This window comes from Canis lupus, chromosome 3, assembly GCF_011100685.1.
Source record: "Canis lupus familiaris isolate Mischka breed German Shepherd chromosome 3, alternate assembly UU_Cfam_GSD_1.0, whole genome shotgun sequence".
Taxonomy (NCBI): Eukaryota; Metazoa; Chordata; class Mammalia; order Carnivora; family Canidae; genus Canis; species Canis lupus.
In genome coordinates, this window is record NC_049224.1 from 84,743,267 (window position 1) to 84,766,380 (window position 23,114).

The following is a 23,114-nucleotide window of genomic DNA, read 5'->3' on the forward strand; positions in this document are numbered from 1 at the left end:
GCAAATGACAGCATAAAGCAATTACAACTAGCAAGATTCTTAAAAAATTAAGTACTGGGGCGGCCAGGTGGCTCAGGTCTTGATCCCAGGACCCTGGGATTGAGGTTCCAGGTCAGGCTCCCTGCTCAGTGGGAGGCCTGCTTCTCCCTCTCCTCCCACTCATGCTCTCTGTTGCTATCTGTCTCTCTCCCACAAATAAATAAATAAAATCTTTAAAAAAAATTAGTACCCAAACACATACGACATTGCTATGGATTATGATTTTTTTTCTCTCCAATAAGGTTTAAGAGTAGTTATTTTCAACTGAGAACTATGGAAAATTTCCCAGAATTTAACTATGTATGTCTACATGCCTCTTTTGCTGTGGCTTCTTATAAAACAGTATAAAGTAAAAAGCCACCTATTATGGGAAAAGACTTGTTCTTCCTGCCATGGTAGAAACAGCTGAAATATGACTTGGGGAATAACATGAACATAAGCCAAAATGTATTTTCTGTCAGTAAATAACTGTATAAACATACACACAAAACAGTGCTGAAAATCATGAAGAATTTTATTAGGAAAAAAGTACATAGCGTGGAAGATTTGCCATATAGTTGGTAGTATAGATGGTTTTACTAACATGCCTCAGTTTACAGCTTTTGCTGACTTCTGAATGAAATGCAAACATTTCTAAGAAAATATGTGAAAATATTCTCAACTGCAAATTCATTCTACAGTTAAATATTTAATGAATGCCTTTTACATAAAAGGCATTCTTCCAGGTGCAAGTGAGAGAGCATTGAACAAAAACACAAGGTATCTTCAGGAGGAAGCTTCTTTGGCTTCTTTAATAAAAGCATTCTATGGAAAAGCAATGAGAGCATTATCTGCTGAGGGTGGCTGCTTTAACCAAAATAAAAGGGAGATTCCTGTAAAAAGCTTAACTGAAATCCCATCACACAAAAACTCATTCATTTCATCTTTCATTAGCAAACAACAAAAATGATGACAGAATGGCACAAAGTACTACCAGATGTTATGGACGTGGCCAGTTTCATAAAATAACCAATGTATCTTCATGAGATAAGGAGTAGCCACGAAAATCTGCTATACCACATAGAGGTCTGCTCTTTATCTGGTGGCAAAGAATTTAAAAGGGTTGTGAAACTTGAGTTACTCGTTTTTCTTATACAAAAATGTCCCCAAATTGATTAATTTTCCTGTGAAGACCAGCAGTTTCCTGTAGTATGCTATCTAGAAGTTATTTTTGTAACATTAAAAACACTTAAGGTAAACAATAGCTTGTCAGCTAAGAAAAATCACCTGACTTGTACAAAAATAAAATGAACTTGAATCTAGTCCTCTGAATGACTCTATCACAAGAAATTAACCAAGATTTTAAAAAATAATGGAGTATATTTATATTATGTACATTTTCCCAACTTAAAAATATAGCAAAGTGGTCTTTACAGTGCCACCACTAAAAAATAAAAATGAAGATAAAAAGGGATTCTTCTATTAAAGTATCTTTAAAACCTTACTTGATTTTTAGCACAATACTTTTTAACATTTCAAATTTCTGTACATATTTTGATGTGTCCATTATTAAAGCACAACGGTTCACTGTAATTCCTTAACGCGCAATTACATATACCGGGGTACATGTTAGCTTTCTACGGACACAGGTGAGCAAACAGAAGTCTGGAGATTATGATACAGTGCAAAACAGAACAAGCTGCTGCATGTGTCACACAGCTCACAGTTCGCATCGCTGAAGACCCCAAAGACACACAACCTTCGGCTTCACAGAAACTGACTAAATCCACCACTTCAATGAATCACAGAGACACCAAGCAAAAAAATGTGAAAAGAATCAAGCATAAAAATCACCCCTTCAGTAGAAAAACAATAAAGAACCTCAATCCTAAAATGAAACAGTCAATATGGAAAAGACTGTGAGGTTAACAGTCAAATTCCTGAATGTCCTCACAGTCAGAGCATTACTGAATGTGTTGTGCCCGCCTCCCCAGCAAAACCCCTTTAAAGAAAACCCAAAGAGTTTCATTCTTAGCTTCATCCCCCTTTCCTCTCTGCGTTCCTTCCAATCAGCATCCTTAGTCTTCCTTTAAAAGCTCCATCACAACCCTATGGCTCCACTCACACTAAATTCACTGCCATTGTTCCTGAAAGAGTTGTCTCCACGTCCTCACCCATGACAAACCATATTACAGCTCCCACCACTTCACGGAAATTGTTCTTGCCAAGGTCTTTGAAGCCCTAAATCTGGTGAACATTTGGATTTATAGCATTTGCCCTCTTTCCAGCATCTGACACAACTGACTAGTTTCCCTCCTCAAAGTATTTTTGTGACACAATGCTGTCTAGGTTTTGTCCCACCTCTTCTTTCATTATTAGTTTTTCCCCACTGGTTTCCACACCTCTACCCATTCCTTAAACATTAGTGCTCACCAGCAGTTTGTCCCTGCTTACCTCCAACTCTCCCAGAGAGTTTTGCCCCCTCCCAAGGTTTTAATTACCATCTAACAGCTTTCAGGTATGCCTCTCCAACCCTGACCTCTCTGCTGAGCTCTAGGACCCAGACCTAATACATACATAACTGACCACCAGATGTCTTCATCTAGCGCTCCTAGAAGGGCCTCAAACTCAAGACACACTAAACCAGAACCTTCTCCCCCTAACACTAACTCAACTCCTCTACTATGCCATCTATTTCAATGCCATTTCATCTCAACAAATGGCGCCACCTCCCTGCCCCTGACAACAAGCACCCGATTTTTTTTTCCTTCTTGACAAATTTGTAATAGCTCCAAAGCTGAGATCTACCATAACTCTATTCACTCTTACAACTTGCCCAAAACAGTTATATTAAAAAAGTAAAACCCAGCCCTTATCTTTCCAAAAGGCAACATATCTCCAAAAACATCACTGTCTGCCTTTCAGATATCATTAAGAAATGATTTCAAAATTAAACATTTCTTGCTATTGAGTAAACATAGCCTACAAATGTAAAGTTCTTAGAATCATATTAGTTGACCGTGGTTTTGAAATTTCAGGAGCATAAGTATACATGTGAATCTCCAATACACGTGTGCATGTGTTTTTAAATTTCCAACACAAAGAAAACAGACATATTAACAAGGGGAAGATAATTCTATTAGTAACTAAGTAAAATCTCCATAAAACTTTTGAAAAAAGATGTGATTTTATAATTGTAAACCCCTGCATCACTATATTCTCTGAAAATCTTCCTCACACATAATGGAAACCTATCTGTAAGCCTAACAAAAACTCCCAATGCCTCAAAGCACTGATGGACTGGTCATCTGACTAGACAGAAATGAAAATAGCACACTGATGTCAGAGCTGATGAAAGTCAAAAAGTGGAAGAGGGTAGCTAAGGAATCCCTGAAAGGACAGCTGAGGCATTAGTAGCCACTACTGATTTCTCTAACACAAACAGATTACCTTCCCCAGGAGCGTGGGAACTACACACACTTCCAACTTTTACAAGTTCTCAAATTTACTAAGTCATTTTATCATCTGCATCATATTCTATTACCAGGTGTGATCTTTCAAAAGGTGTGATTAGGAAATCATCCAACATAAACATGAACCTCAGTAAGCAGTGTTAGGGACCAGTGCTAGGAAAGCCATCTGTTCAATGGAAATAATATTTCTACTTCCCTAGTGATTACAGCTATCCGTAACAACTGTGAAATCCCAAGAGAAGAAATTTTAACTGCCTCAAAACTAATTATTCATATAAACTGGCCAAGAAATTAAATGTTACACAAAGGGCTCTCTAACCCTCTAATATTTTTTGGCTAATTATTCCACTGGTAGTCTACATCTGCTCTGCTAAAATTTGCTTATGAATCAGAGGTAACTCACTGAGAATGCTTTTATATTTAAAAGTGACTACAGATAATAACTACAATTCACAAAAACTGTTACTTTTAATGTGCATAAAATCCTCCTGAAAACATGTCCCACACAATAAAGGAACAGATGTTACTGTCAAAGTTTAAACATTATTACTAGGAGGAATGAGACTAAATTTAACAAAAAAAAAAGTTAATTTTAACAACACATTTTTTAATATCTTCAATACTCAACAATTTATCAGGAAACATGTTAAGAACTGCCTTTAAAAGTAAAGTGGAAAAAATAAAAGTAAAGTGAATCTATTATGATGATTTAAATATATATATAGTTCAGAGATTTACAAATATATATTCTAAGACTTTCAGAAATACTGGCCATAATCCCACATATACTGCAGTGGGAGTTTTTTGGTCATGGATCCTCATTTGTTCCAAATGTCACTTTTCCACCCTTTTTTTTTTTTTAAGAAAAAAAAAATTTTTCTAGAATTCTTTTGAGAAATTTATCTTCTAGATACTTTGATAGAAAATACCACAGCTTCTTTATTTCTTGTAGCTCAGCTCTAGATGTGATATTTAAGATCTTGGAGTAAAACTACTTTTAATAACCTACAGTTAACTATTTGAACCTGCTCAGTAACTTATTAAAACCATATGCCTTTGAAATATGCACTGTGCCTAAAACTATTGATATGTATGAACTAATCATACCAAATAGAAAATACTTAAGTTCCAAACAACCAAACACTTATGGGTTTTAGTGGACTCAGTAAGAATCATTCACAAGAGCTATTATACACAGTAGTTGTTGAGAATAAAAATATTTGATGACAGACACTATGTCCATAAAATATTTTAAAATTACAATTTACCTTTATATACATCCAAATAATACATTTAGAGAAAGAATCATCAAAGCTGTCAAGCAAAATATTCCAAATTCCTTCAGTCATAAGAAAGAGCAGCAGCAGAAATGACTGCTCCAAAGATTACCAGAACAGAAACACTTTCTCAGTTTGTACTATCCTAACTCACCCCCCTCAAAACACATTTACCCTTAGGGATTCACAAATAACAAACACAGAATTCATTTCAACCATGGCTACAATTTGTAAGCAGCCTTTCATTGCTCCATAAAGGCTCATCATTGTAGATGCTCATCAGTTTTTAAGCCACATCCACAGCTGGTGTCTTAGAAAAACAACATTTGCAGCAAAAACTTTAAAATTACATTTATAAAACAGTTTGCATAAAAACAAAATGAAAATTACTCCAGTATAATACAAAGAAGGAATGTATGTAGAGTACCAAAAGTATGAGACTCAAGTCATTCTTCATAGTAATACCTTTTGTTTACTCAGTATAAGAATTATTTTAAAAAAAATAAAAAAAAATAAAAAAAAAGAATTATTTTTTAAGTTCTCTAACACATATAGTATCATGTTTAACTTAAAGCCTAAAGAGCTATTATTGACACCAAAAAAAATAAAATAAAAAAGTGAAGCAGAGATATCACGAAATTAGTAGCGAATAGAATCTGTTTCACAATCTCCAGCCTGTGTTCTTTCCACAACCTTTCTTCCAAAATCATAAATTGAAATGCAGAGACAAAAATCCCACATACAACTGGTCTAAAAAAATAAAGTCTACTTTTAAAAATCCCACATAAACCAATTCCCTGCTCAATTTCATCCTCCTGCCTCATATCTTTACTCTAGCTGGACCGAGGGAAGAGGCTCTTCTGGTTAGCGATGAGCACAACTAATCATGTAGACTGATGATTAAAGGTTAATCATGAATTTGGATTTGGGGAGGAGGTGTAGAGAGGAATGCCCGGTGGCATTATCACATACTAGATGACACAATCATCATAACATGCTCATCACAAGAAATTGGAACCCAGAGACATGAGTAAATTCCAACTCTCCCACTAACTAGCAGGTATACATAGTTAAATTTCTCTAACACAGAGCAATACTACCTTCCACACCAGAAAATGGCAAAGGCTAAATATAACCACAGATCTCAAGGCTACTGAACTACATGCAGGTAATAGATTATATTTAAAACATATCAGATGAATCTGCACTAATACTGGGGGCCTATAAAACTTTCTAACATACAGTAGTATAAGCAGGATTTCCAATCAGTGAGAAAAGGACAGGGCATTCAAAAAGTGATGTTGCTGGAACACTTCCCTGGTTCATTCATTCATTCAACAAATACTTACTGAGTACCATCTATTTACCAAGCACTATTTTAGTAGGGCAGAGAAAGACAAAATCAAAAGGCAATACCTATCATGAGAAGTTGTTACATGCAAGTGAGAAAAATAAAATAGGAAGGAGAACAGAATGTATAGGATAATAAGTAGCGAAAATGTGGTAAAATGAGAAAGTACTAGAAAGGAGACCAAGAAAAAGGTGCTAGCAAGGTGGCAATCCAGGAGTGTGGTATCCTACAAGTGAAGTGGGGAAAAAAAAAAAAAAAAAAAGAAATGGGGAAGCCCAGGTGGCTCAGTGGTTTAGTGCCGCCTTCAGCCCAGAGTGTGATCCTGAGGACCCCGGATCAGGTCCAGCGTTGAGGTCCCTGCATGGAGCCTGCTTCTCCCTCTGCCTGTGTCTCTGCCTCTCTCTCTCTCTGTCTCTCATAAATAAATAAATAAAATCTTAAAAAAAGAAAGAAAGAAAAAGAACAAGAAGGGCGTGATCCAAGATACCAAATGCTGATCAAGTCAGATAATATCTGAAAAAAAAAAAAAAAAAAAACTCACCAATACATTCAGCTCTAGAGAGAACTGGTAAATTGAAAGGAGCAGTTTTGTTGGAGTGGTGGAGATAAAAGCCTGGCTGAAGTAGGTTTAGAAGAGTAGAGACAGAAAGAACTCTCCGTAGGAAGTTTGTTGCAAAGGGCAAAAGAAAAAACAAAACTAAAGGGGAGTGTGGAATCCAGAGAAATAATAGCATGTTTGTATACAGTCAAGGATACTTCAAGAGAAAGCTAAAAATTGATATCAGAGACAGGGAAGGCTAGTTGGCTACTCCAATGTCCTAGAGTATCTGAGAAGGGATGGGATCCAGTGCACAAGTAGAGGGCTTGCCCTTCCTTAAAGAGGAGTTCTCACAGTGATGTACAAACTCCAACAGGCATCAGAATCAGCTGCAGGGCTTGCTGAAACAGACTGCTGCTGGACTCCACACCTCCAGGGCTCCAGATACAGGAGGTATGGGGTGGAGTGAAAGAATGTGCACTTCTAACAAGTTCCCAGATTATCCTTTTGCTGCCCATCCAAGGATCTCATTTTAAGAACCACAATCTATACAACAGAAGACAGAAATAACTGAGTATATGAAAACAATACATTTGGTTACACATTAAGAAAAAAATAAGGTCAGAGTCTACATCACATAACACACAGCAAAATCCAACCAACAAACCAACCAACCAAAACCCTCCCCAGAGGGTTAAAGGGATAAATCATTTTTTAAATTGTACAAGAACATTTATAAGAAAAGCACAAGAATGCTTGTATAATCTCAGGCATGAAGATGACAAGCAAAACACAAAGCCAAAGGAAAAATTACAAATTTGACTACATAAAAATTTTAAATTCAATAACAAAACTGAATGACAAATGAAACACTAGGAGAAAATATAAGTTAACAAAAAGTATCATCTGGAAAATAAAGTTATTTTATACAAAATCAGAAAAAGACATTTCATCAGAAAAATATTGTCAAATCGAACTTTGAATGTAATTCTAGTATATACATTTATTTTTAAAGTAGTCTAACAAAAAGTAAATCTAATACTTCCTTTAAAGTAATAATCTAATAAAATCGTCTTTTCCTTAAAGCCTTTATTAGAGGGCAGCCTGGGGTGGCCCAGCAGTTTAGCCCTGCCTTCAGCCCAGGGTGTGATCCTGGAGACCCGGGATCGAGTCCCATGTCAGGCTCCCTGCATGGAGCCTGCTTGCCTGTGTCTCTCATGAATAAATAAATAAAATCTTAAAAAAAAAAAAAAAAAAAAAGCCTTTATTAGAATTCTCTGGGACTGCCTGCCACCTAAAAAAGCTTGGAAGCTTTCAGGTAGAGATAAACAAAAGCTCTATCAGCACAGGGAAGGGCAATGAATGGCAGAGTCAGAAGTAAAGCAGTGTGAACTTGAGTTAAATTACTAAATACCTGACCCCCAGACTTCTTATGTATAAAATGGAGATACCATCTCCCTCAATGTAGTTGAGGACTCGGTAGATACTCAACAAAATGTCAATTCCCTAAAACCCCTTAATATGTTTGATAAACTATTGACAGTTAATAAAAGGATGTCAGCAATCCCACTAAAAATTAAAAAAAAAAAGTTGAAGACTATACTCCTAATTGTTCACAGAAGCTAATTTCCTGGCGGAAGACTACAGTGGCTGACTTTCCAAGATATATTTAAGTAACTGTTGAATTTCTTATGTATCTTTTTCCAACAGAAAAAATAATCTAAGTGTTTGCAGATGATATTAATTAACCCTTAAGAAAAACTTCAAAAAAAAAGAAACTGGGTTTCAGTGAATGATATGCTACTAAATCCTAAATGTAAAAAGATTTCCCCTATATTGTGGGGGGAGGCCAGGATGAAAAATGACTTGTTTACCAATAATTATTTTTTTTTAAAGTTTATTTATTTATTTATTTATGATAGTCACAGAGAGAGAGAGAGAGGCAGAGACACAGGCAGAGGGAGAAGCAGGCTCCATGCAGGGAGCCCGACGTGGGATTCGATCTTGGGTCTCCAGGATCACGCCCTGAGCCAAAGGCAGGCGCCAAACCGCTGCGCCACCCAGGGATCCCTGTTTACCAATAATTAGAAAATAATCTTTGAACACTACAGCTACTAAATTTGTTTTTTTTTTTTTACAATTACAATAGGGAAATGGCCACTCCCACTATTTCTATCCATTGAATCAAATGACGACACTCCTTATAATAAGCTGTAAGCAAATTACTAAAACTATCACTACTATCTGTGGAATGCTGAAAGGATTTAATTCACTTCCTTGACATTTGGTTAAGCACAGATGACAGATATGACACATTTAATGAATTCCATAGTCAAGAGAATAATACTGTCTTGACATACACACTAGAAAAATCTCTGTATAAAAACTCTCAGATTCATAAATGAGTCCATCTTCCAGTGTAAAATTTCAGGTTGTGGCCTCCCTCCTTCCCTATAGGACAGTCTTTTTTCTAAATCTCTTCTTGTGTCCTTTCATTTTCTCTAACAGAGGCTCCAGAAACAACCAGCTCCAATTTGGTGCAAGTGGCAGAACTCAAGATGCTCCGGAGGCTAGAGGCAGAGCCTCGGGCAAGCCAGGGGTAACCGAACCCAGGAGTTCTGCAGCAAGGATGACTAAAGCAGGCAGAGTGGGTGAGAAGTGTGTGCTAAGAACAAATGTGTTCTAAAAGAGGCCACCCTCTTTTAGAGGTCAGTCAAAAATATAAAATAGAGAACACAAGCAGCATCAAAACAGGAAAACAGCCAAGGAGGAAAGAAGAGGCAGGCGTGGGGCTGATGGTTTAAGCAACACTGGCAGCAGCCCTCCAGCCTAGCTTGGGGCGGAGAGATTTGTATTCTTGGTCTAAGTCCACACTGAGGGGAAAAAAGGGGGGAAAAAGACAAAGCAAATTGCATGTAACATTAAAAAGGAGTGGAGGAAAAAAAAAAAAAAGGAGTGGAGGGACGCCTGGATAGCTCAGTGGTTGAGCACCGTTGGCTTAGGTTATGATCCCTGGGTCCCAGGATCGAGACCTGCATCAGGCTCCCCGCAGGGACCCTGCTTCTCCCTCTGCCTGTGTCTCTGCCTCTTTCCGTGTCTCTCTCATGAATAAGTAAATAAAATCTTAAAAAAAAAAAAAAAAAAGTGGGGGGGGGGGCAATGGAGTGGTATAAATAGAACAAAAGACCAGCATAAGTCTCTCCCCAAAAAGCAAACTAGCACTAGCTCAATCACTAAAGGTATCTCAGCCACTAGCCAACTAGAAATCAGTCCATCTGTGCCTTTGCTTAAATAGTTACTTTAGAACACATGATTAGCAAGATCTTTTCCAACTCTGAAGTCTACTGAATCTAATGGAGTTAATAATCTGTAACACTGGTCACACAGGATGTAGTTACACACTAGTTACATGCTATGGTATGTTACAAGGAGAATACAATATACCAAATATAAATAACATAGAATCACAGCCTAGCATCCCTACAAACTATACTTCATTGCCTTTCATTAAGTCCAGTAAGAAACAAAGTCCCATAGTCTCCTCCTTTAACCATAAAAACCATAGCCTAAAGTCTAACCACTAGGCTTCACTGTCTATACATTTGGAGATGGGGAATTTGGTTACTTGTGCAGTTTCACTGAGCCTCCCTTCAGCTTTTCTACAGGACATTTGTAATGGCATTACGCTTTTTCTATTTTCCAATACTCTGAGTTTTCTATCTACTGTGTGTTTCATATTCCACTTCAAAAACTGTGGTGCAGAAATGGCAGAAAGACCATAGTCTAGGAGGTCAGTTTCTCCATAGGTTCTTAGAAAAACTAATCTATGCTGAATATCAGACTATCACTTAGACTAAGTGCCACCTAGTGGCAAGTGTTATATATTATTAAATCCTTGAATTCAAGTCCTGTTCATCCAGCAAGTAACTTTCTGGTTGGTAACAGTTGCACCATAATCATGCAAAGTAAGTAAAATACTGATCCTGTCCTTACAGAGGTCGCTGACAAATTAGACTTAGAAAGGGAGAAATACTCAATACAGATATATTTATGTAACTGCAGAAAGATGTTAAATGTCACAAAAGTACGCAAAAATTTACAGAAATAGGCAAATTAAGTATTCGGCATTTGTTCAAAAGCTAAAAAAAAAAAAAAAAACACTGTTGTGTAGGTTCTCTTGTACCTGCGCACCTCACTCACACTTTCCCATTTCTAATTACTTCATCCAGCTTTCAATCGTTTGGTTCCCCCACACACACCGTTTCCTCCTACCTTTCCCTGCTCCCCTATCTTATCCTTTAAATTCTACACCAGATAAGGGGAAAAGAAGGGCCTACTACTCCCAGAACTAAGGCATTTTATATCTCGTATCTCATTTAACCCTCACACCAATACCACAAAGTATTATTTTCTCTAATTTTTCAGACAAAGGCAAGACAGATTAAGTGAAATGCTCATAGCCGCAGCTCTATAGTGCACTGATTCCAAAGCTCTCTATATCATCCTGTCTCAAAAAGGGCTCCTCTGTTCTTTCCATTCCTAGGCCTGCTACCATGAGCATCAGATCTCGATTATATTTCTCCTACAGACTCCATCTATCTCAACCTATTTTACACTGATAACACTCCGTCTCACTTCTTTAACAGCGGCCAATGCCTTCCTACCAAACCTTGGTTGATACGCAAATCCTTAACTTAGCCATTCAAGGTCCTCCAAGAAGCCGCAACCACTTTTCCGAGTTTATTTCCTAACACCCCCTTACCAACTCTCACCTCTTCTATGAACTCTCTTCCAATTAAAAATAACCATTCACACCTTTGTGTTCCCACCAACATAATACATGTTACAACACTTATACTCTCCCTCATTATAACTATCTGTGCACTTTCCACTAAATCATTAGCTTCACCAGACTACTTAGTCATCTTTATAGGTCATGGTCTTGGGGTCATGAGATTGAGCCCCGTGTGAGCTCCCGTTCAGCAGGAAATCTGCTGGAGATTCTCTCCCTCTAGGGTCCCTCTGCACGCCCCCCCCCCCTCCCATGCGCATGCACACACACTCCCTCTTTCTCTCAAATAATCTTAAAAATAAAAAACAGGGGTGCCTGGGTGGCTCAGCAGTTGAGCGTCTGCCTTGGGCCCAGGGCATGACCCTGGGGTCCCGGAATCAAGTCCCACATCGGGCTCCCTCCATGGAGCCTGCTTCTCCCTCTGCCTACGTCTCTGCCTCTCTCTCTCTCTCTCTCTCATGAATAAATAAATAAAATCTTTAAAACAAAACAAAAATAAATTGGCCAACCTCTTTTAAAAAAATAAATAATTAATTAAATTAAAAAAAATAAAAAACAAACAGAACACTAAGGCATGTTAGCAAAATAAGGCAAGCTCTTAGTGGGTCTGCAGGTTTCCAATAAGTGAATACCCTTCTTCCAATTATGCAAACCAGCCTAAAGCTAGTATATTCTGTCTGCAGCAAAACAGTTCCAAAATAAAAATTTCATAATAATAAACATTGGTTCTATACTTTACAAGGCAACTAATATTGCAGTTATAGAACACAATCTTTATCACACCAATAAAAAATAACAGGGTTTCATAAAGTGATAAACATTTTTCCTGGTTATAAAAACTTTTTATGAGAAATTCTCTCTTATTCATTTACGATTCTATCATCTAATTAACAATGCACAGAAAAAACATTGGCTCTAAGGCCAAGTTAAAACTATTGAATACAGAAAAGGGAGCGTGGGAGATAAAAAGAGCCAGCTTAATTTTCTAGTATATTCCAGCTCACATCCAACAGGTGCAGCATTTTCATCTCAAGGCTTTTGCAACTTAGGATACCTAAGCAACAGTGGTTTCTATATTGTTTTTGTAAACTTACAATAGTGCAAATATTTCCCAAGACTGCCATGAACATGACCAATCTGACTGAAAAGCTGTCATGCTTATCATTATATACACTGTGTCAACGTAACAAACCTACACAAATATTTATGCAGATAGGTAATTACTACCAATTATACAACCCAAGTCAGAGTGCCTCTAATGCTTGTTTTTCCTCAGAACTATGTTCAGGAAACACATTATCCTTTTCATACTACTAGAATATCATTTCATTCCCTGAAGCAGAAGCAGCCCTAATGAGGCAGTAAGTGACACCATGATGTTGTGCCAGGCCTAAGGGGCATCCAGAACTGTGGGCAGGGTGTATTAAAGGTGGTAGTAGGGAGGCATTCAACATTCCTACATTATTACGGCTGTTCAAGCAGAGAAGACAGCAGTAACAAGTAGACCCCAAAAGTTGAGGGTGTCTCAATGACAACATCCATGGTCAAGCAGTAATTTACCAAATATGTCTGCTCAAAATGCCAAGGCACATAGTTCAAGGGCTGCGGTCCTCTGCGCTAAATACACTGCTGCCTTCCTAAAACATGGCCCACAAACCACAGGTTACAAAATAAAAAGTCCATCTTGAACCCTGCCTGTGAAAGGTTAGCGGGAGAAACCATTTGTTACAACCAAAATATCTGTATACAGTGCTTTACTAGGTGTATATACTTAAACATATATTGTTCTGTTTGACCTTGATAGTCACATGCCCGTCAGATAAAGACAGCAAAACTGTCATTCCCTATTACACAGAGGTAAAGTCTGAAGCTTGGAGAAACTGCAACCTGCCCAGAATTCTGGAGGATTCCTGAAGATTATCAGATTATTATTTGGTTCCATGGCATGGGTCCCCCACACACAGCAAAAGAAGCAGTCCACAGAGTCAAGTTTCAGTGTACACCCCTAAGCATCTCAGAAGGACTTAGAACATGTAAAAAATAGTAGAACCTTTTGAGAAACACCAGTCAACCATACAAAAAACAAAATGTGAAATTTAGGCTTGTCAATTTTGTACAAATGGTACGTATAATTCTAAAGGAACTTTTATCCAAGATTTCACTATAATGTTCTTAGAGGATATGAGACTGCCTATAGCTGAACACATCAATTCCTTTGGGTAACTCAGCAATTAAACTCCCTAGAGAATCAATAAAATTCCCCCATGTATTTCAAATTTTGCCTACAGGTACAAAGTTGTGGCAAGGTTTCAAAGTACTTGAATCATCTGTTCAAAAACCCTTTTTAGTGTGTCCTTATCATGTGCTGGACACTCTTGAGTATAAGAATATATAAATGATTATGAAAAAAATGGTATCTGCCACCAGGTAACTAAATAAAAGCCTTTGACTGTTAACAGACAATTACAACTCCCAAGAGAATTATCCTGAGTCCTGTAAGAACACATGCAAGCGGCACTGAACCCAGCCTGGTGGATTTCAGAATATCCTCAGACCTAAGTCTTTGTTTTTTTGTTTTGTTTGTTTGTTTGTTTGTTTAAGATTTTATTTATTTATCCATGAGAAACACAGAGAGAGGCAGAGACAGGCAGAGAGTGAATGAAGTAGGCTTCCCATGGGGAACCTGATTCGGGACACACCCCCAGGACTCTGGGATCACAACCTGAGCCAAAGACAGGTGCTCAACCACTGAGTCATCCAGATAACCCCCCTCAGACCTAAGTCTTGAAAAATAACCCCCTAATACCAGCACTTTTCATGTACTGGGAGGCATTAAACTGCTACACCCATCCAGGGAACTACAGATTCTCTAACATAGCTGGAGCACTGAATATGAAGGGAAACTAAGGCATACAGTTCAGCTAGAGAAAAAGTAAATGAAACAGTCATAGAGGACCCTATATGCCAAGCTAGCTAATGTTTTTTGAGCACCTGCTACATGCCAGGTATCCTACTAAGTGTTTTCTTGCATTCAATCCTCACAACAACCCACTGAGCTCAGAATAATTACCTTGCAATTGATGGAAAAGGCAAGAGTTGTCAATGTTAAGAGGTTTTAAATGGCAGAGACAGAATTGGTACCCAGTCCGGATTAAATCTGAAATGTGAAGTCATAAACTCTCTACTCCATTGCCTCTTTAATGAAGGCTGCTAGGGGGAGCCATTGAAAGGTTTTTAAACTAAGAAGTGAAGTGATCAGATTTGCTCCTTAGACTGTGTGGAATCAGGATAAAGGAGGTGAGTCTACTAACAGAAAAAAGCTGCCAATGTTTATACTAATCCATATGAGAAATGAGGAGAACATGAATTGTGGCACTAGGGGTGAAGGACACAGACTCTAGATTTTTCAGGAGGGAAAATTTTCAGCTCTTAGTATCTAAACGTGAAGGGTTAGTGTTGAGAGGAATCCAGAAACTCAGCTTGTGGAACTTAGCTGGGACATGGTATCATCTACCAGGAACAGAGAAGCAACAGGTTTCATTTGTTCAGAGCACCTCCTAAATATAAAACGCTTTTCCTAGATCAAGGGCCAACACTGAAATCACGGTCCTGGTTGTTAGAAAATATTCTTTAGAGCAAATGAGAAGCATTAAAAACTATAAGGGATATTGATAACAGTCATTACTAATAACAAATTTAGCCTAGAGTCTAATGAAAACATCTTGTGCCACCATTTTTAAAACATAGTAACCCACATGCATAAAATAAAAACTTAAAAATCACCATATGCAGAAAACAAATCAATAGACGGAAAGTATCCCATAATTTTACAATGTGTTATTACATGAGTTTGACAGATTTTCAATCTCTTATACAACAAACACACCACCCTGTAATTTGACTTATCCCTCTCCCTCTAAGCTTATAGGGGAAAAAAAATGTATTGGTTTTATTACCCAACTATAATACATATTTTCATTTTTTTTCATCCCACTATCACCACTGTGACTTGCCAAGAACTTTGTTCATAACCTCCTACTTGACTTCCTATAAAATATGACCTACTTCACATCAGCTTATTTCAGTAACAGTTCCTAGACTTTAACCACACCTTTCATCCAAGGATGCTCTCTGTAAATCCTAAGGCACAGCAATCCTGTGCAGATGTGGCAAGTTATTACAATTCCCATTTTACTACATAGTTAGGAAATTGGCCCAGGGGAAGTAGAGTAACTTGGAAATAATCATAAAGCCAGATGCCAAGAATAACAACTTTTAGTCAATCCATGAGAAAATACTGCCCCTAGTTGAAATAACATGAAATTTAGTATTAGGAGGAAGCAAAAAATGTTTTAAAGCCACATCCTAGGTTTTTAAACTTTATTTTTTAAAATGACCCAATCCTAGAATTAAGATTTGTAAGAACTTTCAAACACACCATTTCCCCCACTCCAGTAATGCCTTATCGACCCAGCATGTCAAAGATTATTTAATGAGGTACAGCTGGCAAGAGTGGCTTTCCCCCTCAAACCATTTTTTTTATCTTATCTTTTTAAAAAGACATGGATAGAAATCTGTTATTGGACAACAGGTAACTTTTTAAAAACCTAATTGCTTAAAATCTTACAAAGCATATATTAGAATAGATCTGAAGATCCTACAAGTGAGCTGTTTTTTTTTTTTCCTGAAAACACACTTGCAGACCCAGCTGCAATATGCATGGATAATAAATTTAAAGCTTTAGTAGTCAATAATCAGAATGAAAGTGTCCCAAGCTCAACTCTTCCCACATATTTGTAAGATTGCTGCTGTTTGACAGAACTTAGTGAAGGCGATGTTTTATACGATCACGAAATACAGGTCTTATTCAAATTAGAAATAAAAAACACAACTCAGTTTGTAAAAGTTGCTTTTATGATGTTTGTGTGATCATTCCTACACGTACAAGTCAGAACAAAATACCTACCATTATTACCCCGTATTTACACTTTGTCGAGAGTCAGAAAAAGCATACTCAAGATTTCACCTTCAAAGGAATGATTATGCATGAAGAACAAGCACGGAGACAGACGGTTACTGGTAAAATCCACTCACGGAACCCAGACTGCAATTTTTCACAAAACCCTCACTTATCAATTATGAAACATGATTTTCCACTAATTAAAATTCAAACTACTAAGTCTCATCACAGGCTTCAAAAAAAAAAATGCTTTGACAACGTTCCTCACATTAAATTTTGTATATCCTCCACTAGTACCACTTTAGGTGGAACTTTAGTTCATAAAGAAATGACACTCCAAAGGATTCTCTGGGCAACACAACTTCTAAAGTTAGTGGTCAATTAATAAGGGGGAAGAAAACAACTTCCAAACGACACATTTAATCTAAAAAAAAACAAAAACAAAAACAAAACAAACAAAAAAAAAAACATTTCATCTAGTAAACCTGGAACATCGAATAATTCTTATCCCCAGCACCGGAATATTCAGGCTGCTTAAACACACCACACCACTCTCCGCCCACCCCTTCCCCAGCTCCCAGTTTTCACATTACCATGACAATAAGCACTCTGAACAATTTAAAGCTCCTTTAACATTAGAAGTGACTTTACCTTACTTAAGACTATTACTTAAATGTCTTTTAATTGCATTTGATTAATGCATTCCACAAAGATTCTAGGAGCAGTATTCATCAACCAGAAACCGCACTCTTAAGCGTGTTCCTCATTTCAACTCCAAAGATGGGACAGAAGGGTTGTCACAAATCTACAGGGCGAAAGCACATAATTACAAACTATCTGAGGATTAAGAGAAAAGTAAAACATTCATATCAAAACTCCCAATCAGGATGCCTTCCCTTTTACCCTATAGGAGTTACTAGGAAGAAAAAAAAAAAAGAAAAGAAAAGAAGTAACTCCAGACCTACGGTCTAGGAGAGGCTGAAATTCGCCCCCGGAATACGCAGAGGTCTGCAACATCAGAAAGCACTCGACGACTAGTTCACGGAGCAGAGACACCCCCGGTGGAGCGCCGCCCGTCCCGGCGCAGCAGCTGGCACCGAGCCCTCGGGTCGCGCGTCCCCCGAGCGGCCTGCGACACCCCGGGTCCGCCAGCGCCAGGCTGCGACAGCGGGGGGGGGGGGGGGAGGCCGGGGGCTGCGGCGGCGGCAGGGACCGAGGGACCCGGGGACCAGGTCCTCCTCCGGGGCTACTGCTGTTTCCAAGCAAAACATCCGCGGGCCCGAGAGGCCACGAAGCAAACTGGAGACGCTGCGATCCCGGGAGGCGGGGGTGCCTGTGCGCGCGTGTGTGCGGGTTACACGGGATCCCGAGATGGGGGCGCCGAGGGGGCGGGGTGTCCCCGCGGGTGCTGAGACCCCAGGCACCGCCGCCACCGCCAGCGCCGTGGGGCTGCAGCGCGCAGGGGCGGGAGGGCGGGCGGACGCACGGACCGACCGACCGACGGACGGACGGAGTCCCCGGGGCCGAGCCGCTTCAGCCGTCGGCGGGGATGCGAGCGCGGGGGCTGCCCCGCCGACCCGGCCCCGCGTGGGGGACACAAAGGCTCGGGCCGCTCGGGTGCCGGGCGCAAGGTGAGCGCGGAGCCCGGGAAGGGGCACGAGCACACGCAGGGGCCGTGCCTGCGCGCTGGGCAGGGCACAACAAAGGGGCACGGGAGGAAGGACGGCCGAGGGAGGGGAGGGAGGGAGGGGGCGGACAAAGCGCCCGAGGCGGCGAGACAAAGGGCCGGGGGTAGAGAGTCGCGGGGGGCAGCGGGCGAGACAAAGCGCCGGGGGCTCCGGGGCCGCGGCCGGGCGAGGAGGCGACGAGCGCCCGCAGGAACAAAGCTGCGCGGGGCCGGGAGGCCGGGAGGACGGGCCCCGGGCGGCGGGAGGCGGCGGCGCGGGCGGCGCGGGAGGCGCGGGCGGCGCGGGAGGCGCAGGAGGCGCAGGAGGCGCGCGCCCCGCACGGCGCCCGCGGGCCCCGCCGCACTCTCGCCCGCACCCGCGCCCGCACCCGCCGCCGCCGCCGCCCGCCCCTCGCGCCCGAGCCCGAGCCGGAGCCCGAGCCCCGGCCACGGCCACGGCCACCGCGGCGCGGAGCGGAGCGGAGCGGGCAGCGCACGGCCACGCGCCGCCGCCCCCGCGGCCCCGGACGCCGAGCGCGCCGCGGCCCCCGAACGCGCCGCCCGCCGCGGGCTGCGAGACGCCCGCAACTTTCCCCGATTCCCAGCGCTCCGATTCCCCCAGACTTACCCTGTCACAACAGGCGCCATCTTCCACAAACTCTCGCCAAAACTCCAACCCTCGCGAGATTCCCCCGGACGCCTTCCCCGGTCCCTCTCCCCCGCCCCTTCCCTTTCTCCTCACTCCTCGAGGCCACCCAGCCCCCGCGCGGCTCTTCCCCTCGCCGCCGCCTCCGCCGCCGCCGCCGCCGCCGCCGCCGCGAAGAGTCGGACGCCTCGCGCCGCCCGCGGAGTAGGGGATCCTGCTCGCCGCCTTCCCTGGAAACCTACCCGAGCGACGGAGCATGCGCAGGCGGCGCCTCCGCGGGCGAGCCCGCAGTGTGGTCCATGGGGAGCGCTCCGGTTATCCGGGTTTTGGGACGCGCCCTGAGGGACGGACGCGGAGACTGAGGAAAACCGGAGGGGATTACGGCGGGGACCGGGACGGGGACGGGGACGGGGACGGGGACGGGGACTGGAGGGGTCAGGAGGCGGGGCCGAGGGGAAGGGAGGAGGGGTCCTGGGAAAACCGGCCGCGTCTCACAGGCCTGGAGGAGACGCCTCCTCAAATGGGTGTTTTCCAAGTGGCTTCCCGCTCACTCCGGTTCCCAGCCCTTTTCATTCATTCAGACGTTCATTGGACGCCTCCCTTATGCTAATGTCCGCGTTACAAGCCGGAGCCGCGGAGGCGCCCGGAGCCGGGGAGGGACGCGCCCCGCACGGCCCGCGCCCCCCCCCCCCGCGCCCCCGCCCGTGCCCGTGCGCGACAGGGCAGCGTGGGCCGACCCTCCGGGGACCCGCCTCCCCCTCCCCGGGCGTGGAATGAGGTCAGGCCGAGGCCCCTGGCGAGGCACCCCCCGCCGCCGATGTGCACCTCGCAGGCGCAGGCCCGAGCGCCCCGAGGTGGAGGCTGCGCCGGGACCGAGCCCCCGAACCCCACGCCGCACTCCCACCCGAGGAGCCCCCGGGGCGGGGAGCTGCCCGCTGGCCGAGCCTCCTCGCCGTGCGCGGCCGCGTGTGAGCCCGGGTGCAACGGGGACAGACCCTGCCCAGGTGCCCCGGGGGCCTGGCACCGTCGAGGAGGCTGATCGCCGCCCGGGACGCACTCCAGCCGGCCCACGCCCGGAAACCCCGGAGCACAGGCGGGCTTGGCGTGTGGGCATTTAATAGAAAGAAGGGCCCGAGCTCCGACGGCCCCCTCCTACCTGCCACATCCCCTCCGCCACCCCCGCCACCCCCGCCACCCCCGCCGGCCTTGCCCTTTCAATTCCTAGAGATTTCCCAGCTCGAGCACCGGCCCCTCCCGTAGGGAGCCCCAAAACCCGGAGAACTGGAATCCGCCGCCGGAGGCCTGCCCTAGGCGCTGCAGGATTGGCGCGGCACACGCGCGCGGCACTGCGCATGTGCGCAATGCGGGCAGCCCAGTCTCACGCTACACCTCCTTCCCACCGCCTTCCACTACTCAACTCAGACACAACACGGGCCGTGGGAAATTTCCTAAACCTCGCGAGAACGCGCCCACTGCTGCCTAGGCTTTCGCCCCCAAATCTCGCGGAGCCCGGGCGGGACAGGTGTTTGTCTAGCGCGGCTCCCGGCGCTGTCCGTGCCGCGCGTGCCCGGGCGGGGCGGGGCCGGGATGGGGCAGCGGCGGCCGCGGAGGCGGGGAGCGGGCGGGCGCGGGGCCGCTGCGAGGGGCACGACGTCTAGCACACACACGCCGCGTGACACTGGGTGGCGGGGTGGGCGGGCTGCAAGGGAAGAAGGGGAAGCCAGGAGATTAGAAACCGCGCTCGGCGCAGATGGTTAAGAGGTCAGACCCGGGGGCAGGGGGAGCCGCAGGCCGGTCCCCCGGGGAGGCTTCCTGTCGCCTTCCTCGAGCCTGGTACTTTCCTAAAATGTGTTTGACGCCGCGCCCCCGGCCTCCCGGAGCTGGCGGCCCCCGGTGTCGGGTTTGAGTCATGCCTCTGAGTCACCTAGTCCGGCCACCCCTCGGCCTGCCTCGAGGCGAGTTCGGATTTCCTGAGCCACTCTCTTGAAGCAGTGGGTTGTTTTTTTTTTTCTGAACTACCCGCTGGCATCGCGAGTGGAATACGGGGGGATAAATAAATAAATAAATAAATAATAAGGCAGGTGGATGCTCTGCCTCGTCGCCCGGCACAGGGTCCACCTGCCTCTCAGGGACTCGGTTCACAGTCTCTTCTCCCCTCACCTCTTCTCAGCCTTTGGAAATTCATTGCTGCATCTGAGTTTCTGTTCCTGTGTGTTTTGTTTTCCTTTCCTCCCACCAGTAAGCGTTAAAACTACGGCTTTGCTCTCAACCTCGCCCTTCTGCGCGTTTGCAGAAATATTCATTCCATCGCGGGTATTATTTCATCAGACGTTTTAGCAACGACTCTTTGAAGCCGAGTGCCCTCTTTTGAATATGTTAGTCCAGTGAATTAATTGCTGGCTGGCTGCGTCCTTCAATCAGGCACGGTTCAGATTGCCCCGGTGTATTTTTCTTTACCAGCCCAGCCTGGGGATGTCTGGGAGCTGGGGGTTTGGTGATCCCACAGACCCGCAAATGTGGGATTGAGTGGAGCCTTGATTTTTGGAGGAGGAAAAACCCTCATCATCCTCTGATGGAGGCTCATCTCATGTTCCGCTTGTTCCATAGCGGACAAGAAATCAAGTTGTTTTTGTTTTTGTTTGCAAGGTTTTTCGTTATGTGTGATGCTGTGTGTGCATTCGCCTATCCCTTTGATTAAGTATTTCACGCAGAAAAAGGGAAGATGTAAGAGCATTTAAATATAATAGCTCCCTGTGCAAGTCTGACTTGGAACAGGGTAGCCCAGAAGGAGGACAGTGCCCATGGGCAAATTCCTTAGAGTCTTCAGCCCAAGAAGGCATTTATTTCAGTGATGCTCTAGTCTAGGCCATTAACTTAGTTTGGAACCAAGGCCATCTGAGAACCCCAGCCACAGAAAGCCATGGTGACCACAAGCCAAATCACAATTCCTCTTCGCCCTAAAACATGCTCTGCCCGCTTTCTTTTCCAACTCCAGTAAAAGACAGCTCCATCCTTCTACTTCTTTAAGCCAAGGATCTTGGAGTCCTTCTTGCCTCCTTTTCCTCTCACATCCAGTATCCAGTCTAACCAAATCCTGCCAGCCATTCCTTCAAAATAGACCCACAGTCCCAACATTTCCACACCTCCATGGCTACCAACCCGGTGTGACCCACCTCCTTTCTCACCTCCTCTTCAGAAAGTCTCCTAACTGGTTTTCCCTTCTTCCATTCTTGCCCTCTTTCAGTCTATTCTCAGTGGAGCACTCAGAACAACCCTCTAGAACTCGCCATGGTTTTCCCATTTCACTATAAGGACTTGCACAATCTGACCTGCTACTCAAATTCCCTGACCTCCTGACCTCCCCTCTTCCTCTTCCTCTTGCTCGCTAAGCTCTAGCTAGCAGGCTATCTTGCTGTTCCAGGACAAACCAGACACACTACCAACTTCTTTTGCTCTTTCCTTGCTTTTTACCTTGCTCGTTCTTTCACTGCTTTCAGATTTTTGCTTAAATGTCACCTGAGGGATCCCTGGGTGGCTCAGCAGTTTTGTGCCTGCCTTTGGCCCAGGGCATGATTCTGGAGTCCCAGGATCGAGTCCCACATCAGGCTTCCTGCATGGAGCCTGTTTCTCCCTCTGCCTGTGTCTCTGCCTCTCTCTCTTTCTGTGTCTCTCATGAATAAATAAATAAAATCTTAAAAAAAAAAAAAAGTCACCTGAGACCTTTCCTAACCACTCTCCACAAAAGTGACTCTTCATGCTCCCTATTCCCTCCTTCTCTATTTTTCCCAAGGCACTTATAAATTAATATACCACATATCATACCTGTGTATTGTGTTTACTCTCTGCCTCCTCCCATCATAATGTAATTTTTTTTTTAATTTTGTTTATTTATTCATGAGAGACACACAGAGAGAAGAGCAGAGACACAGGCAGAGGGAGAAGCAGGCTCCATGCAGGGAGCCCCACGCAGAACTAGATCCCAGGTCTCCAGGATCAGGCCCTGAGTTAAAGGCGGCGCTAAACCACTGAGCCACCCGGGCTGCCCCATAATGTAATCTTAATGATCACCGGGACTTTTGTCTATTTTATTTATTGTTCAAAACTAAGCCACTAGAACAATGCCTGGTACATGATAGGTGCTCAGTAAGTATAGAATGAACAGGATGTCTTCCACAGCAAGGGAGAAATTATTCTGAAGACACACAAAGCCTTCTAGGGTTCAAAAGTATGGGTATTAGACCAACAATGAGTGCCCCAGGGCCAGCCTGCTCGGGGAGGAGAAGAGATCCTATAGAGCAATCATCTGTGTTGACTTTCTGGAAAAAAAAAAAATCTTGCTCCTGGGTTAGACCAGTAGATGAAACTACACTTATTTGAAGGGTTTCCTTTATTC

The 23,114-nt window shown here is 43.6% G+C and overlaps 1 protein-coding gene across 5 annotated transcripts in view; it reads right to left on the minus strand.

Moving 5' to 3' along the window:
- RBPJ (recombination signal binding protein for immunoglobulin kappa J region) overlaps positions 1-23,114 on the minus strand; it is a 224,898-nt gene that overhangs the window by 86,827 nt on the left and 114,957 nt on the right. The window contains exons 1-2 of one of the 5 annotated variants that reach the window (XM_038533545.1): positions 18,704-18,847; positions 17,061-17,214 (exon numbers count right to left, since the gene is read on the minus strand). The exons of 1 other annotated variant lie outside the window; for it this stretch is intronic. Coding sequence is in view for 2 of the 4 variants with exons in the window: in XM_038533542.1 (XP_038389470.1) it covers positions 18,964-19,022 (59 nt within the window). In the remaining 2 variants the exon portion in view is untranslated. Of the gene's footprint in view, positions 1-17,060; positions 17,215-18,703; positions 18,848-18,963; positions 19,070-23,114 lie in introns of those variants that run through there. 3 more of the 5 variants (XM_038533542.1, XM_038533544.1, XM_038533543.1) reach the window with 3 other exon arrangements.